We start from the raw sequence: 17,261 nt of genomic DNA on the forward strand, positions 1-17,261 counted from the left end.
ATGCAGTCCAATCCATCAGGCAAGAATTATTGGAGATCCGGCAAGGGAATAGAGATGTGTTGGTGTACATCGTTCAATTCAATGGTCTTGTTTCCCAAATGGAATGGTCTGAAGATGCACAACTCACGATCTTTCATAAAGGGCTCAGAGAATGGTTGAAAGATGCCTTATGCCAGGTTGTCACTCTTCCGGATAATCTTACGGCTTACATAACCCTAGTCATCCATTTAGAACAATGTACAAATGATCACACGGGTGAGAGAAAAAGATAGGAAGCCCGTAGACCTGTGTTTTTCCAAGATAAGGAAGCACCCACGGCCAATGCTACTGAACCTATGCAAGTAGGGAGTACTAGGGGTCACATCTCTCGGGACAAACGAGAAAGAAGAAGAAGATGAAGGCTTTGTTTTTATTGTGGTGATGCTGACCATGCAGTCCATGTCTGCCCTCATAGACCCTAGGAAATGATCCCAACCATCCTTAATAGGGTTTCTTGGGCCGGGTGAACAACTTCTGCATTCCCAGATCACAAGAATACCCTTAACTCCAAGTCATGCTAACCATTTCTTTGTTTCCATGGACTTCTTCCTAGAACAAAGGAGATAGTAAGGGATAGTTGCCTTGATAGACAGTGGTGCCACTGGAAATTGTATTAATATCGCCTTTGCACATACTCAATAGCTACCCTTGAGACCCAAAGATAGAAATGAACCCATTCTCTCTGTAGATGGTTTGCTCTTAATCTCCGGACCTCTTGCTCTACAGACAAAAACCCTCTTGATGGTATGTGCTACTCACCACCATGAGTATCTATCCTTTGATGCCATTGCTGCACCCTATTTTCAGGTAATACTAGAAATACCCTGGTTGTGTTATCAAAACCCTTTGATTGAATAGAGAAACCAGACCTTCACCTTCCAAGGTGACCAATGCCCATGTATTACTCTATTTAGGATTCTTCCTGAAATAATCAGTGTATCACCTTCATCTCAACAAGCCTTAGTGATTCCCCCACAATTACCTACTGACAATCATGATCTTTTGGATGTGTTTGACCCCAAGGAAGCTGAGAAATTCCCCCCCCATAGGGAGTATGACTGCTGAATAGAATTGCATCCAGAGGCCCGGATTCCACATGGTCGAACATATACTCTCTCTGAAAAAGAAACCTTGAGCTAAAACAGCACATAGAGGATTACCTGAAAAAAGGATTTATTCGACACTCCACATGCCCCACAGAGGCCCCTTTGTTTTTTATCCCCAAAAAAGATGAAACCGAACTCAGACCCTGAATTGATTACAGGCAGCTAAATGCAATCGCAGTCAAGAACCACTATCCCCCCCCTTTGATACAATTCTCTTAGGCCAAGGCAAGGATACCAGTATTTATACCAAACTTGATTTAAAGGGAGCATATAACCTGGTTAGAATGTCTGAAAGAGACGAGTGGAAGACCGCCTTCGCAACCAGGTTTGGACACTTTGTGTACCCTGTCATGCCTTTTGGGCTCTGTAATGCCCCCGCTGTTTTCCAGCAATTCTGTGACCTCTTGGATGTTTTTGGTGTCATCTATCTAGATGACATAATTATACTCTTCCCTTCCTATAAACTACATGTAAACCATGTAAGAGAGATCCTTTGCAGATTACGTAAGCACAAGCTTTATGCCAAGATTTCAAAATATGAATTCCACAACAACGACTCTCCAACTTGGGTTATGTATTGTGCCAGAATGTATAGGAATGGATCCTTGGAAGATATCTGCCATCTTGGAATGGCATGTGCCCTCAACCATGAAAGCCTTGCAAAGAGTCCTAGGTTTTGCTAATTTCTATCAGAGATTCAACCCCCGATATTCCAAAATCCTTGTCCCATTAACACGTTTGTTGAAAAAAGATGTTCCCTTCCTTAAGGAAGACCCACACCATACCAAAGAACAGGGATTGTTATTCCATGTTCCTCCGTTATGGCTACCTACCAGAGAAAGCCAACACACCATGTTACACTGGTGCCACGATCTTCCTGGAGCAGGACACTTTGCTATAAAAAAATCACAGAAAAGGTACAAAGATATGCCTAGTGGAAAAAGCTCAAGGACGATATTGTGGATTACATTCATGGGTAACGAGGTGTGTGCCCAATCCAAGACCCTACAGGGAAAACCGTTTGGATTGTAACAGTCCCTACCTCTTCCAGACCAACCCTGGCAGTTCTGTTCAATGGATTTTATCACAGATTGCCCAACAAAGGAGGATATACTGTGATACTTACAATAGTGGATTCATATACTAAGATGGCTCACTTCAAAGCCCTCAAAGAAGTACTTTCAGCCCCGAAACTGGCTCAATGTTTCCTACAGAACGTAATCTGTCTCCATGGCAAACCCGCCTCTTATATCACTGATAGAGGAACTCAATTCGTTTTGGCCTTTTGGAGAGCCATAAGCAAAGAGATGGGGGTCTAACCAAACTTTTCATCAGCTTACCATCCAGAAAGTGATGGACAAAGCGAGAGAGTGAACCAGACGATAGGACAATATCTGTTGTGTTATCTTACAGAATATGATGTTGGATCCATCCTATTTCCCTATCTGTTTATTCCCCACAGAACTCTCCAGCAGCACATATCTTTGTGAGGCAAATCCAGGCCGGACTGGACAAGGCGAAACAACATTTGTCCCAGGTCCAAGAACAGGCCCGTAGATACGCCAACAGGAAATGCAGATCCTTTCTGGGTTATCAAGTTACTGATAGGGTATGGCTGTCTGCCAGTGACATAAGCCTCCCTTTATTTAGCAGAAAACTTAAACCTTGTTTCATTGGTCCTTTCTCTATTAGCCGGGTCATCAATCTAATGGCAGGGGAATTTCAATTACCCTCACATTACCGTATTTATCCTGTATTCCATGTCTCTCTTTTGAAACCCGTTCAGTTTTCTTCTGTTTATCCATGCCAGATTAGGGCAAGGCCTCCCCTGGTGGGTCCTCAAGAGGAATATGAGATCCAGAAAATAATTGATTCACGTATTTTCTGACGCAGGGTTCAGTATCTGGTTGCAGGTTACAGGGTGGAGGATTGCATGTGGGTTGCAGTGGACAATGTCATGGCCCCGAGACTGATGCATGCTTTTCATGCCATGTTTACCAGCAAGCCTGGTCGGTTTCCTCCAAGTCTTGGTGGGGTGGGGGGTCTGGAAGGAGAATGCTGTTAGTATTCGGGTGCTGACATGCCCGACTCCTCACATTATCAGGGATCGGACGCTGCAGCGCATGCATCCTCTTGCAGCTAGCCTGCTCTTGTGGGCTAACAAGCGACCCTGACGCATCACAGCATCCAGGGGGCTCCATGGCAACGTGTGTGAAGGAAGACGCATCGGAGGCCAATGAGGGACACGGGCTAGGAGTGTGACCGAGTGTTAGGGTGCTTTACTCCAACCACAGGGTCTCGCTCCTGCCCGCCATCATCAGGAAGAGTCTACATTAGGCTCAGAACGTTGGAGGAAAGGCGTTCTTGCAATGGTAATATGCTTGGAGCCATACTGCAGCTTAGTGTCAGATGTTTTGATTAGTTAGTTAGATATTGATCTTGCCTCAGCTTCTTTCAAACTAAAGAATTAGGATACAGGAGAACAGAAGTTTACCTAAAGGTAAGATTAGGGGATTAATGCTTCTGTATTCCTGTTGTATTTACCTTATAAGTAAGGCCTGTTATTAATTTATCCCATTTTGTAACCTACTACAGCTCCTGTCCAGAAGTGAGAACCAGGGTGTGTGTCAAGTAGCACTCCGTGTCAAGTAGCACTCCCGCCTGACAGGACCTTTCCCACAGTGTAGCATCTTGTTTTTGCCTGTGGGTTGGTTCCTGCTGGGTGTGCAGTGTATTGTCTCCAATCGACTCTTGAGAATCCCTGGAACTTTCAGATCCTGACGAAGAGATAGTTGGATCGATAAATAGATACACAGAAATACATAAAGTAAGGTAAATAGATAGACAGTGGATTGATAGGCACAGAGAGAGAGACATGGAGAAAAAGACAGACTTATGGCAACTAGATACATAGATAGAAAGACAGAAACATGGAAGGATCGATAGAAAGATAGGCAGAAACGTTGGCACACAGCTAGATATAGAATAATAGGAACACAGATATAGATAAGTAGGTAGACAAACAGAAAAATGGTAAGATAGATAGATAGATAGATAGATAGATAGATAGATAGATAGATAGATAGATAGATAGATAGATAGAAGAAAACATGATAGTGCGATTAGTTAGATACATAGTTAATGAGAGGAATAGATACAATAATAGATACACCAAAAGACAGAAAGATAGATGGAAGGACATATAGGTGTAGACATAGAAAGATATATATAGAAAGACAAAAAACAATTAGCTAGAAAGACAAAAATAGGAAAGATAATAGGCAGAAGGATAGACAGATAGATACATGTAAAGATGGAAAGGTAGACAGAAAGCTATAGAAAAATTAATAGAAAGACAGATGGGTATAGGCAAATAGGTAGACAAACAGAAACACAATAAGATGGGTATAAGAAAGAAAAAGGACAGAGAGCTAGATTAAATAGATAGTCAATGAGAGGGATAGATAGATACACAGAAAGATAGAAAGAAAGATAGATATAGAAAAGTAGATAGAAAGGCAGATAGATATAGATAAATAGGTAGATGAACAGAAAGATTGTAAGACAGATAGAAGAAAGAAAAAAAGACAGAGATAGATTAGACAGTCAACGAGAGGGATAGAAAGAAAGATAGATACATAGAAAAACATAAAGATGTAAAGACAAATAGAAGATAGAACAATAGACATAGATAGATGATGGATAAGCTAGAACACTAGGACAACAGATAGAAAGCTAGACAGTGAGAGAGAGAGAGATAGACAGCCAGACATTGAGTGGGGCAGGTAGATAGAAAGCTAGACAGTGAGAGGGAAGGATAGACAGCTAGACAGTAAGTGGGAAAGATAGACAGCTAGACAGTGAGTGGGAAAGAAAGACAGCCAGACAGTGAGTGGGATAGATATTAAGCTAGATAGTGAGAGGGAAGGATAGACAGCTAGACAGTGAGAGGGACAGATAGACAGCTAGACAGTGAGAGGGACAGATAGACAGCTAGACAGTGAGAGGGAATGATAGATAGACAGCTAGACAGTGAGAGGGACAGATAGACAGCTAGACAGTGAGAGGGAAGGGTAGATAGACAGCTAGACAGTGAGAGGGACAGATAGACAGCTAGACAGTGAGAGGGAAGGATGAACAGCTAGACAGTGAGAGGGATATATAGATAGAAAGCTACACAGTGAGAGGAATAGATAGATAGACAGTCAGACAGTGGGTGGGAAGGCTAAACAGCTAGACAGTGAGAGGGATAGATAGATAGATAGACAGATAGATAGATAGATAGATAGATAGATAGATAGATAGATAGATAGATAGATAGATAGATAGATACACAGTGAAAGGGGCAGATAGGTAGACAGCTAGACAGTGGGAGGGGCAGATGGATGGACAGCTAGACAGTGTGGGGATAGATAGAAAGCTACACAGTGAGAGGAAATAGATAGACAGCTAGACAGTGAGAGGGAAGGATACACAGCTAGACAGTGAGAGGGATAGATAGATAGAAAGCTACACAGTGAGAGGGGCAGATGGATGGACAGCTAGACAGTGTGGGGATAGATAGAAAGCTACACAGTGAGAGGAAATAGATAGACAGCTAGACAGTGAGTGGGAAAGAAAGACAGCCAGACAGTGAGTGGGATAGATATTAAGCTAGATAGTGAGAGGGAAGGATAGACAGCTAGACAGTGAGAGGGACAGATAGACAGCTAGACAGTGAGAGGGAATGATAGATAGACAGCTAGACAGTGAGAGGGACAGATAGACAGCTAGACAGTGAGAGGGAAGGGTAGATAGACAGCTAGACAGTGAGAGGGACAGATAGACAGCTAGACAGTGAGAGGGAAGGATGAACAGCTAGACAGTGAGAGGGATATATAGATAGAAAGCTACACAGTGAGAGGAATAGATAGATAGACAGTCAGACAGTGGGTGGGAAGGCTAAACAGCTAGACAGTGAGAGGGATAGATAGATAGATAGACAGACATATAGATAGATAGATAGATAGATAGATAGATAGATAGATAGATAGATAGATAGATAGATAGATACACAGTGAAAGGGGCAGATAGATAGACAGCTAGACAGTGGGAGGGGCAGATGGATGGACAGCTAGACAGTGTGGGGATAGATAGAAAGCTACACAGTGAGAGGAAATAGATAGACAGCTAGACAGTGAGAGGGAAGGATACACAGCTAGACAGTGAGAGGGATAGATAGATAGAAAGCTACACAGTGAGAGGGGCAGATAGATAGACAGCGAGAGGGAAGGATAGACAGCCAGGCAGTGAGTGGGATAGGTAGATAGACATCTAGACAGTGGGAGGGAAGGATAGATAGACCTTTAGACAGTGAGAGGGACAGATACATAGAAAGCTAGATAGTGAGAGGGATGAAAAGACAGCTAGACAGTGAAAGGGAGGGATAGACAGCTAGACAGTGAGAGGGAAGGATAGACAGCTAGACAGTGAGAGGGAAGGATAGACAGCTAGACAGTGAGAGGGGAGGGTAGATAGACAGCTAGACAGTGAGAGGGAAGGATAGACAGCTAGACAGTGAGAGGGAAGGATAGACAGCTAGACAGTGAAAGGGAGGGATAGACAGCTAGACAGTGAGAGGGAAGGATAGACAGCTAGACAGTGAGAGGGAAGGATAGACAGCTAGACAGTGAGAGGGAAGGATAGACAGCTAGACAGTGAAAGGGAGGGATAGACAGCTAGACAGTGAGAGGGAAGGATAGACAGCTAGACAGTGAGAGGGAAGGATAGACAGCTAGACAGTGAAAGGGAGGGATAGACAGCTAGACAGTGAGAGGGAAGGATAGACAGCTAGACAGTGAGAGGGAAGGATAGACAGCTAGACAGTGTGGGAGTAAATAGATGAATGGACAGATAATTATTCTGTAATAAGTGTGAATGCATTTAATAAGAAACATGTAGCCCAGAACACTGGAGCTGCCACCGCCTCTGGATACATGACCCGTCAGTGCCGCTTCACACACGACATGCTCACACCTGTCACTGTATTGCTGGCAAGTGTGTGCACATGGTCACTGATCTCTCTGAAGCGGGGTGCCTTATGGAACTCACTAGCTGTGTGGGAGCCAGCGAGAGCACTCATGCCAGTATCACTGCAACCACTAATGCAGAGCAGCGGAGTCTTTTGTAGCAATGTTTTTCTCAGTAGGTCTGCTATGTACATTGTCAACACACTAACCCAGCTCATGCTGCATCCGGTGGTGAACACATTGACCTTTTCTGATTCGGGCCTACATAATATTTTCAAGCAACTATTGTCTTTTGCGTTTCCTATAAATTGAGATCTGATAGCTGATTTCCCTTAAACACAGTTAAAAAAGTCACCCCGTCAAAATGTGAAGCCACATTGGTCGTTAAAGATACGTTAGTGCATTTATGCTGCTTTATGATCCCCTAGTGTGAATGCAGCTCCTCCCATCTTCCAGCCGTGGGGTGCTTTGGGTGGAAGAGCTTAGTAATCTCTGCCGACAGTACTGAGTGGATCTCTGATTTTCTTTTACAGTTCACCTGCGTGTACCCAGTACTGCTGCTGCCTCGTTCCAATGACTTGGCGGCCATTTTGGACAGGCCTCGCACAAGCCGCCCGCTTATCAACCTTGAGGTGTACAGCACGCACATCTCCTCCAAGCATCCCGGGCCCTGCATGGTGGCATCCAACAGCCGTGTGTTCGTCGAGGTAAGACAATAGATCGAGCGGGGAAGGGATCAAACACTTTGCGAGCCATGTCATTGACACATCCTGGGATTGACGCAGGCCCATCTCTCAGAGGATGAGCACTAGCTACTGGAGTATTTCTCCAACTCCCTCTGCCTGTGGCCGCGCGCTTCCCTTCACTCCTGTGGACACATGGTGGGGATATGCTCCAGCGCAGGGTTCGACATCCTTGTTCGCCGGCCCCAGGAGAGGATTACGTTACTGCTCTGACTCTAGTAGGTCCTCCGTCCACTTTACTAAGTGCACCACAAAGGTTGACGCACGTAGGCTCGTGAATGGAAGCCAAGGCACACAACCGGCTGTGGAAGGCGGTAATTGTAGATGTGGATTCCTATACTGCTCCCTTATTTATTTATTTATTTATTCGAATTTGTTGAGCGCACAGCAGCCCTTAGGCATTGTGGCGCTTGTTACAGAAGGTGGTCAAAAACTTAGTTACAGAGGTATGAGCTGAGCTTTGTTACAGGAAGGTAGCCAACATGTTACATGCTTAAACACCGGACATTTTACATCCTAGACGTCTGCATTTAATATCGCCGCTCTTCAGACAACCCAAAATGGCTCAGTCCGAGCAGTGCTTGCTTTACCCAGGCATTCTACTATCACTGAAGCCAGGAAAAAACTGCACTTCTTGCCCATCAAGCATAGGGTATCCTTCAAGATACTCACTCTCACATTCAAATGTTTGATTGACTCTGCACCCATCTATCTGACCCAGTGCATTCATCGCTATGTCCCTGGTTGTTCACTCAGGTCCACTGAGCAAGCCATGCTTAGTCAGCAGCGCTTTCGCTCAGTTAAATTTGGCAAAACCATCTTCAGTGTCGCTGCCCCTGCTCTTTGGAACACTCTTGCACTTCACCTAAAGAGCTGCAGCTCACTAATCTATTTAAAAGAAAATCTTAAGACCCATCTCTTCAACACTTCTTAGTCCTCGCTAAACGGTCTCTTTTCAGATTTCTGTGTCTCAATTGTATTTTCATGTTACTGTCTCGTTTGTTTTATGTGCGTCATGAGGCTCCAGGCGATTTGGCACGTTACTAAGAATTTAAATAAATACATAAAATAAATAAATTACACGAAATACATAATTTAGCGCTAGGGAATGTGGGAAGGTGCATGCAAAGTAGGATGTTGGAGTGGGGGGAGGGTTAGTTGAAGAGGGCAGTTTTCAAGTTTTTCCGGAAGACAATGAGGGATGACTTAGCTCTGAGGTCAGAGGGGAGAGAGTTCCAGTGCTTAGGGGCCAAGTGTGGGAATCCGAATCCCCGGCTTTGGCCCTGTTGATGTGTGGGATGTTGATCTGGTTGGTGTAATTAGATCTGATCTGCTCTTGGACCTACAGGAGCCACACCTGCCCATAGACTCATGACCAGGCCTTTCCATCAGTATCTCTAGCGGTACTCCGGCAAGTATGGAAATCACAAGCGTTTCATAAAAATGTCTACATGCCAACATATATACAATGTTCAAAGATCCTATTTTTTATAGAACTTTGTTTGGGGATTCTTTTATTTTGGTATGACAACACTATTGTTTGGATTGCTTGTTATAAAGACGGGCTGCACACCGGTGAGTAATGTATATATATTTATTACAAGAATTAATGTAATGGGGTGATTAAAGGGAGCCCCGCTGGCACCAGCCGTCTCTCCGCGTCCTTCCATTCTCGTGAGCCCTGCAGAGACAGGGTTCCACGAGAGACTGTAGGATCGGTTCAATTAGTTGCTGACTAAACGTACATGTCCTCGCCATCTTCCTTAGCAGCGTAATATTGCTCTACACGCTCTCCCTGTTGCTGAGGGCGTTTATCACATTTATAGCCTTCCAGAATGGTGCTTAACTTCTTTTCGGAGCACTTTCCCATTTTCCGCATAGATTTCTCGTATTCATTCAGATCACCACTGTCTTCTTCTGGGAGATCCCGTGTGTCATCACCTTTCTCCTGCCCTGCTGAGCCCAGGCAATGTGAAAGAAGCGATGTTCTCCTCTCCACGCTGTAATTTGTGCCACAAAGCACATTAGCATAATCTTTGAAGGATTTTATCCACCTTTTCCATGGTACAGTGGGTTCTTCAACTTCTAGAGAAACAAAAAGGGAGGTGGCAGAACACTGTGGGGAGCCATGTCTCCCGCACCCCTCAAAGATACCGTACTTGCTGCCTTATCAATGATGGTAGGTAATATTTCTGTCTGTGGCCTCTGTAATCCAGTATATTGGTTAAACCTCTGAAGTGACCTTGCAGAGTTTGTTACTAGAGAGTATAGTGTTCACAGGGAAACACTCTCCTACTGGTACTGGGAAGAAGAAGATCAGTGTGGAAGCTGCTTTGCTGTTCTGTATGTCCTTTCCTCTAACTTGTTTCCAGGGTAAGCCTGTGTCGAGATAAATATGCATGTGGGGACACTCCCACTTTCGTGCAACAAGAAGTCTTTTGCCGGCCGTATTGATGAATGTGTAGCGCACTGGGCCGTATTCAAATAAATTGTGAAATGTGCAGCGTTGTTCGCACAGCGAGAAGGAGACTTTCTTATTACCGCGGCTCACTCACCGAGTCAGTATATAAGTTGCCCTGGTCTGAGGACACTCCCACGCCCATCGATCTCTGGGCCGCAAAGTAGCTTCACTTCGGCAGCAGACCCGGGGGTCCCTGCAATGGGTTTCCGCTCGTCGCCAGTCTGTAATGACGTGCTGCAACGGGTGAGTAATGTATATGTAGTTATTACAAGAATTAACGTAACGGGGTGATTAAAGGGAGCCCTGCTGGCACCAGCTGCATCCTCGTCCTCCACCAATCTCTCTGCTTCGTTCCATTCCCAGAGGCCTGCAAGGACAGGTTTCCACGTGAGACAGTAGGATCGGCTCACGAGGAAGCCGACCCTACACTTGTGTACTAGTTCACACCCCTCCTGAAGAGTATAACCTGCCATCAGCCCACGTGACCAAAAGAGGCAAAGTCAGTCAGTGAATTATGTTTGTTTCCTTATAAGTTCATCAAACATATACAATTTAACAAACGCTGTCCATAAAACCGATGAAAATCAACATATAGGTAATTCAGACCAGAGAGTTGTTATTGGCGTAACATGATAAATTCATAAGAGTCACGGATTAAGTGCATTTATGTGCACTATATGAACTGCAATCTGTCCTCAATCGAGGATGCTTTGAATATTGAAATGCTTGGAATCAGGGAATAACCATGTGGTGTGCGCTAGTCCTAATGATTAAAGTTACGTGGTCTACTTGCTGCAAGATTCAGCAGGTGTCGTCCCCCTGAGCCAACACCCTGAAAATATGCAAAACACAGAGTGCTGTCTTGCGCCGAGACCTAATCATAAACTCAAAATACAATTGCTGATTCACAAAGATTAATGTCCATGAATTATGGTTGTGTCCAATAAATTAATTTACTATGTTGCAGCCGACACGTGTTTCGACCTATCAGTCGTTCTCAAGGCTGTGATAATTTTATACAACATAAAATAAAAAAACAAGATTCCACAGCAAAAAGCAAATGCCAGAAACACAACATATAAACAATAAATCACATACCAGATTACATCAATGGCAGTGGCGTTGTGGAACAGAGAAAATCAAATCAAATCAGCAATTTATCTATCATGTCAGTGAGCAAGAGCTCCAAAAGTTAAAAAATGACAGTTCCCCTGGTGAATCACCTATTCAAGAGTGAGTTTGCATTGCCAGCTCCAAACAAGACACCACTAATTGTGATTGTGCCCTGAATTTCAGGCAAGAAAATATATAATAGCTAGTAGAATGAAACTATAGCCCATAGAAACAGAGTATTAAGGTGATAATAGTGTATGTAGAGTCTGAAATAAAGGTGCATTGTTGCAAAGTTATACACCAAAAGAGCCATGCTGGGACTAGGGGATGGGAGTTACCCAATCTGTACAGTTCTATGTAAACTATGGAATAAAAAATGAAGTTACATATAGTTGTAACTATGCATATTTGAAATCTGCGGTAAAATGTGATAAATAGGGAGATTAAAGAGATTCTGTGTGCGCTAATGAAAAATGCTCATTGAAGTACTCACATATTAGAAAGGAGTGGTTCATCAATTTGCTGTTGACGAAATGTATATGAATGTGATTATTGGCGCTCCATGGGTCCAAATACCTGAAATATTGATGGATACGTGTTGTGAGGAAAAATCGCGTGCGCTGGAACCAGACTGCACACAGTACTTGTGCAAGTGATAAATACAGAAATGCTTGCTAATGCATAAGAAGTATAAGTTAAGGCAGTCCTCATCTTAATGTGATAAAGATAATTGATAAATTGAAAAAGTATCAGTGATTGCCCGACAATGAAACTTACCCTATTGCGTGTTATACGGGAAAATCCCTGCGTTGTATAGTAACGTGCGTGCAATCCGCTTGCCGTTTAAAACGAATAAGTGAGCAGCGCGGGTAGTGTTGTCTTTGCGTCATGTTTTCATTCTTACGTATCTCACGTGATCACGTGATCAGCGTGTGTTGTAGCCACAGCGCATGTGTCTATGGGATAAGTAGTTCCAGGACGCAATTTCCTGTTATCCAGTATTGTAAACATGGAAATGAACGTTAGCAAGTATTGTGACTAGTGTACATGTATTAGTGGTGAAGATATTGTATCAGTGCAAATAAACTGATTATCAAAAATTATAAAATAATATTGTTAACATAGAAATGAACATTAGCAAGTATTGTGACTAGTGTACATATGTTAGTGGTGAAGATATGGTATCAGTACAAATAACCTGATTGTCAAAAATTATAAAATAAGGGTGATGAACGTATCTAGGAGAAATATAGCTCCTAAGCAGGTTACCCTAATATAGATAGGTAACTGAATCAAACAAAGCTATATAATAGAATGAGTTAAATTGACCAATGGATCTCAACATAATGTGATTGGCTAAGCGTTACTCACTGTGGGTTCCTTTTGGACCTGGCAATGCAGAACCTTTTCAAACTGATTATAATAAATTTCCCATTTCATGATCAGTATGGAGTCTCATAGAAACACATTGCATCTTGCAAATATATTTAGATTCAATTTGCCTGAGCAAGAGTTGGTGATCACCTCCACGTTTACCAAGTAGGACCTTTTTTAATCCAATAAACCTGATGTCTTTAAGATTGTCAAATTGGTGATGTGTTTGCCAATGATTGGATAGCGGAAGATTATGATCTACTTTGTTCAATAACGAAATATGCTCCCTGATCCTTAGGCACAATTCTCTAATCGTACTTCCAATATAGATCCTGCGGCACACACACACAATTGCATAAATGACAAATTTGCTATGACAATTAATGAACTCCTCAATGCGGACTCAAATGCCTAGTTCATTAGAGAATTCACAGCAGTCTGGTTGTGCATAACAGCACATGCTACAGGTACCACTTTTGAAGAAACCCCTTAAGGGTTTCAACTAATCTGTGCCTTGATGTGTTACATTTTTAATATAAGACGGACAAAGTTTATTCCTTAAATTCGGGGCTTTAGTGTAAGTAAATGATGGTTTATCATACAAAAGTGTAGAGACATCTCTATCCAAGTGCAAAATACCCCAATGTCTATTGACCATATTATAGAGCAAACTGGCCTCGTTAGTGTATCTAGTTATGATGCCAAGTTTGCGTGGAGGTCTAATAATCTCATTAGTGGTCTGCGTGTTCGACATTTCCATCCTGGATTTAGTCTTAACCTTGTGGTGAGCTTCCGAGATTACCGTTATACTGTATCCTCTGTCAGCAAATCTTTTAGCCCTAAAGTACTCTCCTACTGAAATATTATTAATGACAGCTTTTTTGTGGCAGCTTTCTGCATGAAGGGTAGAATTTACTTCTGTAGGTTTCCTAAAAGTTCTGGTCTCTATTGTTCCATGTTCTATATAGATACTCAGGTTGAGAAAGTTAATCGAGGAGGTGCTATATTCTCCTGTGATCTTGATCCCCAAATTATTGTTATTAAGGCATTCAATAAAGTTCAATAAATCAAGTTCTGTTACTTTCCAAATCATCAAAGTATCATCAATAAATCTTTTCCATAGTACCAGATTATCTTTATATTTCTCTTCATAGAACACATATTTCCCTTCAAAATGACTCATGAACAGGTTGGCCAATGACGGTGCAAATTTGGCCCCCATTGCAACCCCCTCCACCTGGGAGTAGTAAGTGTCATTGAACAAAAAAAATTATTATTTAACGTGAACTTCAAGAATTCCTTCAACATATCTATCTGAAGTGCGTAAGATGCTGACAAATCTTGAAAAACAAAATCAATAGTGTGTGAGGCTAGATCATGACTGATAGAAGTGTATGATGCAGTAACATCCAACGTGACCAAAAGAAAATCATCATTCCATGTTATGTCTGTCAGTGTTTGTAAAACATGAGTACTGTGCCTAATGAAGGATGGCATCAATAACACATGTTCATCAATGTATTGTGAGAGGCCGTCCATCACCCATCCAATGCCACTCATTATTGGCCGGACATCTGGTAACCTATCATACTTTATGTGTATTTTAGGTAAAAAAAAATACATTACAGGCATTGTAGGATGTTTAATCTTAAGAAAAACACTCTCCTCATCAGTTAAGGCTCCCTTTTCATGCCAGTTATCCACCAACTGATGTAATTCATTTGTGATAGATTTAGATGGGTTGGTATGTAGAGTAGGATGACAACCAGGAGTGTTCAAATGCTTGTTTCCCATTTCTACATAATCCTTAATGTTCAACAGCACTATATTCCCTCCCTTGTCAGTTTCACATATAACAATAGAGTTGTCCTGTCTGAAATGTTTCAAAACCACACGTTCCTTTCTTGTGAGATTGTCATGATGATGCTTTTTACGTTTGAACCCAGCACTGTCCAAGTATTTATGTTATGCGCTATTTCTCCTAGATACGTTCATCACCCTTATTTTATCATTTTTGACAATCAGGTTATTTGTAGTGATACCATATCTTCACCACTAACATATGTACACTAGTCACAATACCTGCTAAAATTCATTTCTATGTTTACAATATTATTTTATAATTTTTGATAATCAGGTTATTTGCACTGATACCATATCTTCACCACTAACACATGCACACTAGTCACAATACTTGCTTGATTTGGATATTGCCTATGGACTGAATCCATTTTAAGCATCACTATTGCTTGTGCATATGCACAAGGCAGGTTTATGCTCACATAGAAAATATACATTGTGCATAATCCATTTGATATGATTCCTTCCCTATTTCTATCGCAAACCTCCGGAGCCTCTTTCTTACCGGACTCGAGGGATGCATTTAGCGTCTGCAAACAGAGTCAGTTTGTTCAAACTGATTTTACATAAGGACAGCACATCTGAAAGATATGCAATGTTATATTTTATTAGAAGGGGCTTCAAATAAAGTGCCTGTGATGTCTATACTGCGGACATAAGAAGAGAAACATGCCAAGTATGCATCATGATTGCAAGGGGTAAGATGCCAAACCTGTTTCTCAAATAAAGGGCTCGTGCATAGGGGGAACCTTTTTAAAACATAATTGTTTTTTCTTTAACGCGCTTAATACCTGAACCGGTTTCTAAACACGAGCCCGGGATTCGAACCTGTGCTGCTATGCCTTGCTTTGCTTCCAGACAAACACGTGGCCCCGGAGCTATCCTACGGACCTGCACAGCATCAATATAGATTTTGTATCCTAGTTCCGATTTGCAGCACTGGCTTCTTGAATAGAGGAACTAAAAAATACATCTATTTTCCCCTTCAACATTATATCGAAAGCGGCCTGTACTATGTTGTGTGTGGACATCAACACGTTTTGGTTTGCACCACAGATGCTTCGGATCTATGGAATCAGGTTCTGTTCTGATGTGCCTACACCATGGCCGGTCCTTCCCTCCACTCTGTGACAGACGGGTCCGGTCCCCGCCTCTCTATATTTCCCTAAGTGTGGGGAGGCCCATGATCGAGATTAGTGGAATATTGGCCAGATTGCCAATACATCTAAAATGGGTTTTTGGCCAAGCTCTATGTGAATTGTCATGTGTTATGTACTTTGGGGGAGGTTAGTGATCTTTTTTAAAACCTATTTTCTACTACCTGTGATCTAATGGGCTTGGTATAGGCCCTGATTTCCGCACCATACATTGCAGTTGACCTAGCCTGTGCAGTGCTCTGAAAATAGCACCATCCCCGTGATTGTGAGATCATTTAAGTACAGCATCATATTTTTCCATCTCAGCCGGCCGGTTGCCGTTACTCCTGAATTTAGTGCCTAGATAGTCGAAACTGTACTCGTTGAATTTGGTAACCCTTAATGGTAATATCTAATCTTGGTGGTCTTTTATGCGATGGATGGAATACTATCAATTTTGTCTTGCCGTTATTAATTGTCAGGCCACTCTAGATGCACCCCTCATGAAATGTTGCCACTTGATTTGTCAAGCCAGTGGGAGTCGTAGAGACGCAGATCGCATCGTCGGTGAAGAGTAAGAGGGGTATCGTCCCCTGTCCCAACCTTGGGGCGTCGCTGGACTGCTTATTCACAAATTTGTCAATTCATTTGTTGACCTCGATACAAAAGAGAGTAGGGGCCAGTACACAGCCTTGTCTCACCCCCCTGTCCGATGTTCATGAGGGCCATTGTATCCCCTGCTAGGTTTCATTTCACTCTCGCTTTATTGTTGATGTAGAGTCTTGTAATTGCCTGCAGCAGAGAGCTGGGTATACTCAGAACTTGGGGCGATCTCCGCAGTTTGTGCCTCGGAACTCTGTCACATGCAGCTTTGAGGTCAATGAAAGCTGTGTATAGATACAATTTATTCAAAGTGATATAGTTCTGGTGCAGTAAAAATAGTTTAAATGATTGTTCAATCGTTTTCTCCAACCGCGTCCAACAAGGATATGGGTCTGCAATTGGCCTGATTATCACGCTCTCTTTTTTATATGCAGGTAAAGTTATTACCCGTGTACAAGATCTAGGGACCACATCCTGCTCCACAACTGCATTACATACGAGAAGGAAGACTGGAGCCTACAGGTCTGTTTCCTTCTTAAAAATATCGACTGGGCCATATCTGGGCGCTACGCCTTCTCCCAGTTCTGAAGATCGATTGCATCTTTCACTTCATTCAAGGTGAATCTCAGCGCCGCCTCTACCCTCGATACTACTACGTCTATGACATCTAATGTTTCCATGGTAGGGTCACATATAGAAGTGACATATATTTCTGCAAAAGAGGTGCACCTCTTGGGATGTGCTGGTTTTTACCTTAATGATTGAGATGACTGCTCATTTAGTAGTAGTGTGAGGCTGAGTAGGTGCTTTGGCCAACA

At 42.6% G+C, this 17,261-nt stretch overlaps 1 protein-coding gene across 4 annotated transcripts in view; it reads left to right on the plus strand.

Annotated features, from left to right (window-relative positions):
* Positions 1-17,261, plus strand: part of TGFBR3L (transforming growth factor beta receptor 3 like) — a 179,535-nt gene that overhangs the window by 104,140 nt on the left and 58,134 nt on the right. For all 4 annotated transcript variants that reach the window (XM_069603994.1, XM_069603997.1, XM_069603996.1 and 1 more), the window contains one exon: positions 7,687-7,860. In XM_069603994.1, the coding sequence (XP_069460095.1) occupies positions 7,687-7,860 (174 nt within the window). The remainder of the gene's footprint in view (positions 1-7,686; positions 7,861-17,261) is intronic.

This window comes from Ambystoma mexicanum, chromosome 3q, assembly GCF_040938575.1.
Source record: "Ambystoma mexicanum isolate Mex_15411 chromosome 3q, UKY_AmexF1_1, whole genome shotgun sequence".
NCBI classification, from domain to species: Eukaryota; Metazoa; Chordata; class Amphibia; order Caudata; family Ambystomatidae; genus Ambystoma; species Ambystoma mexicanum.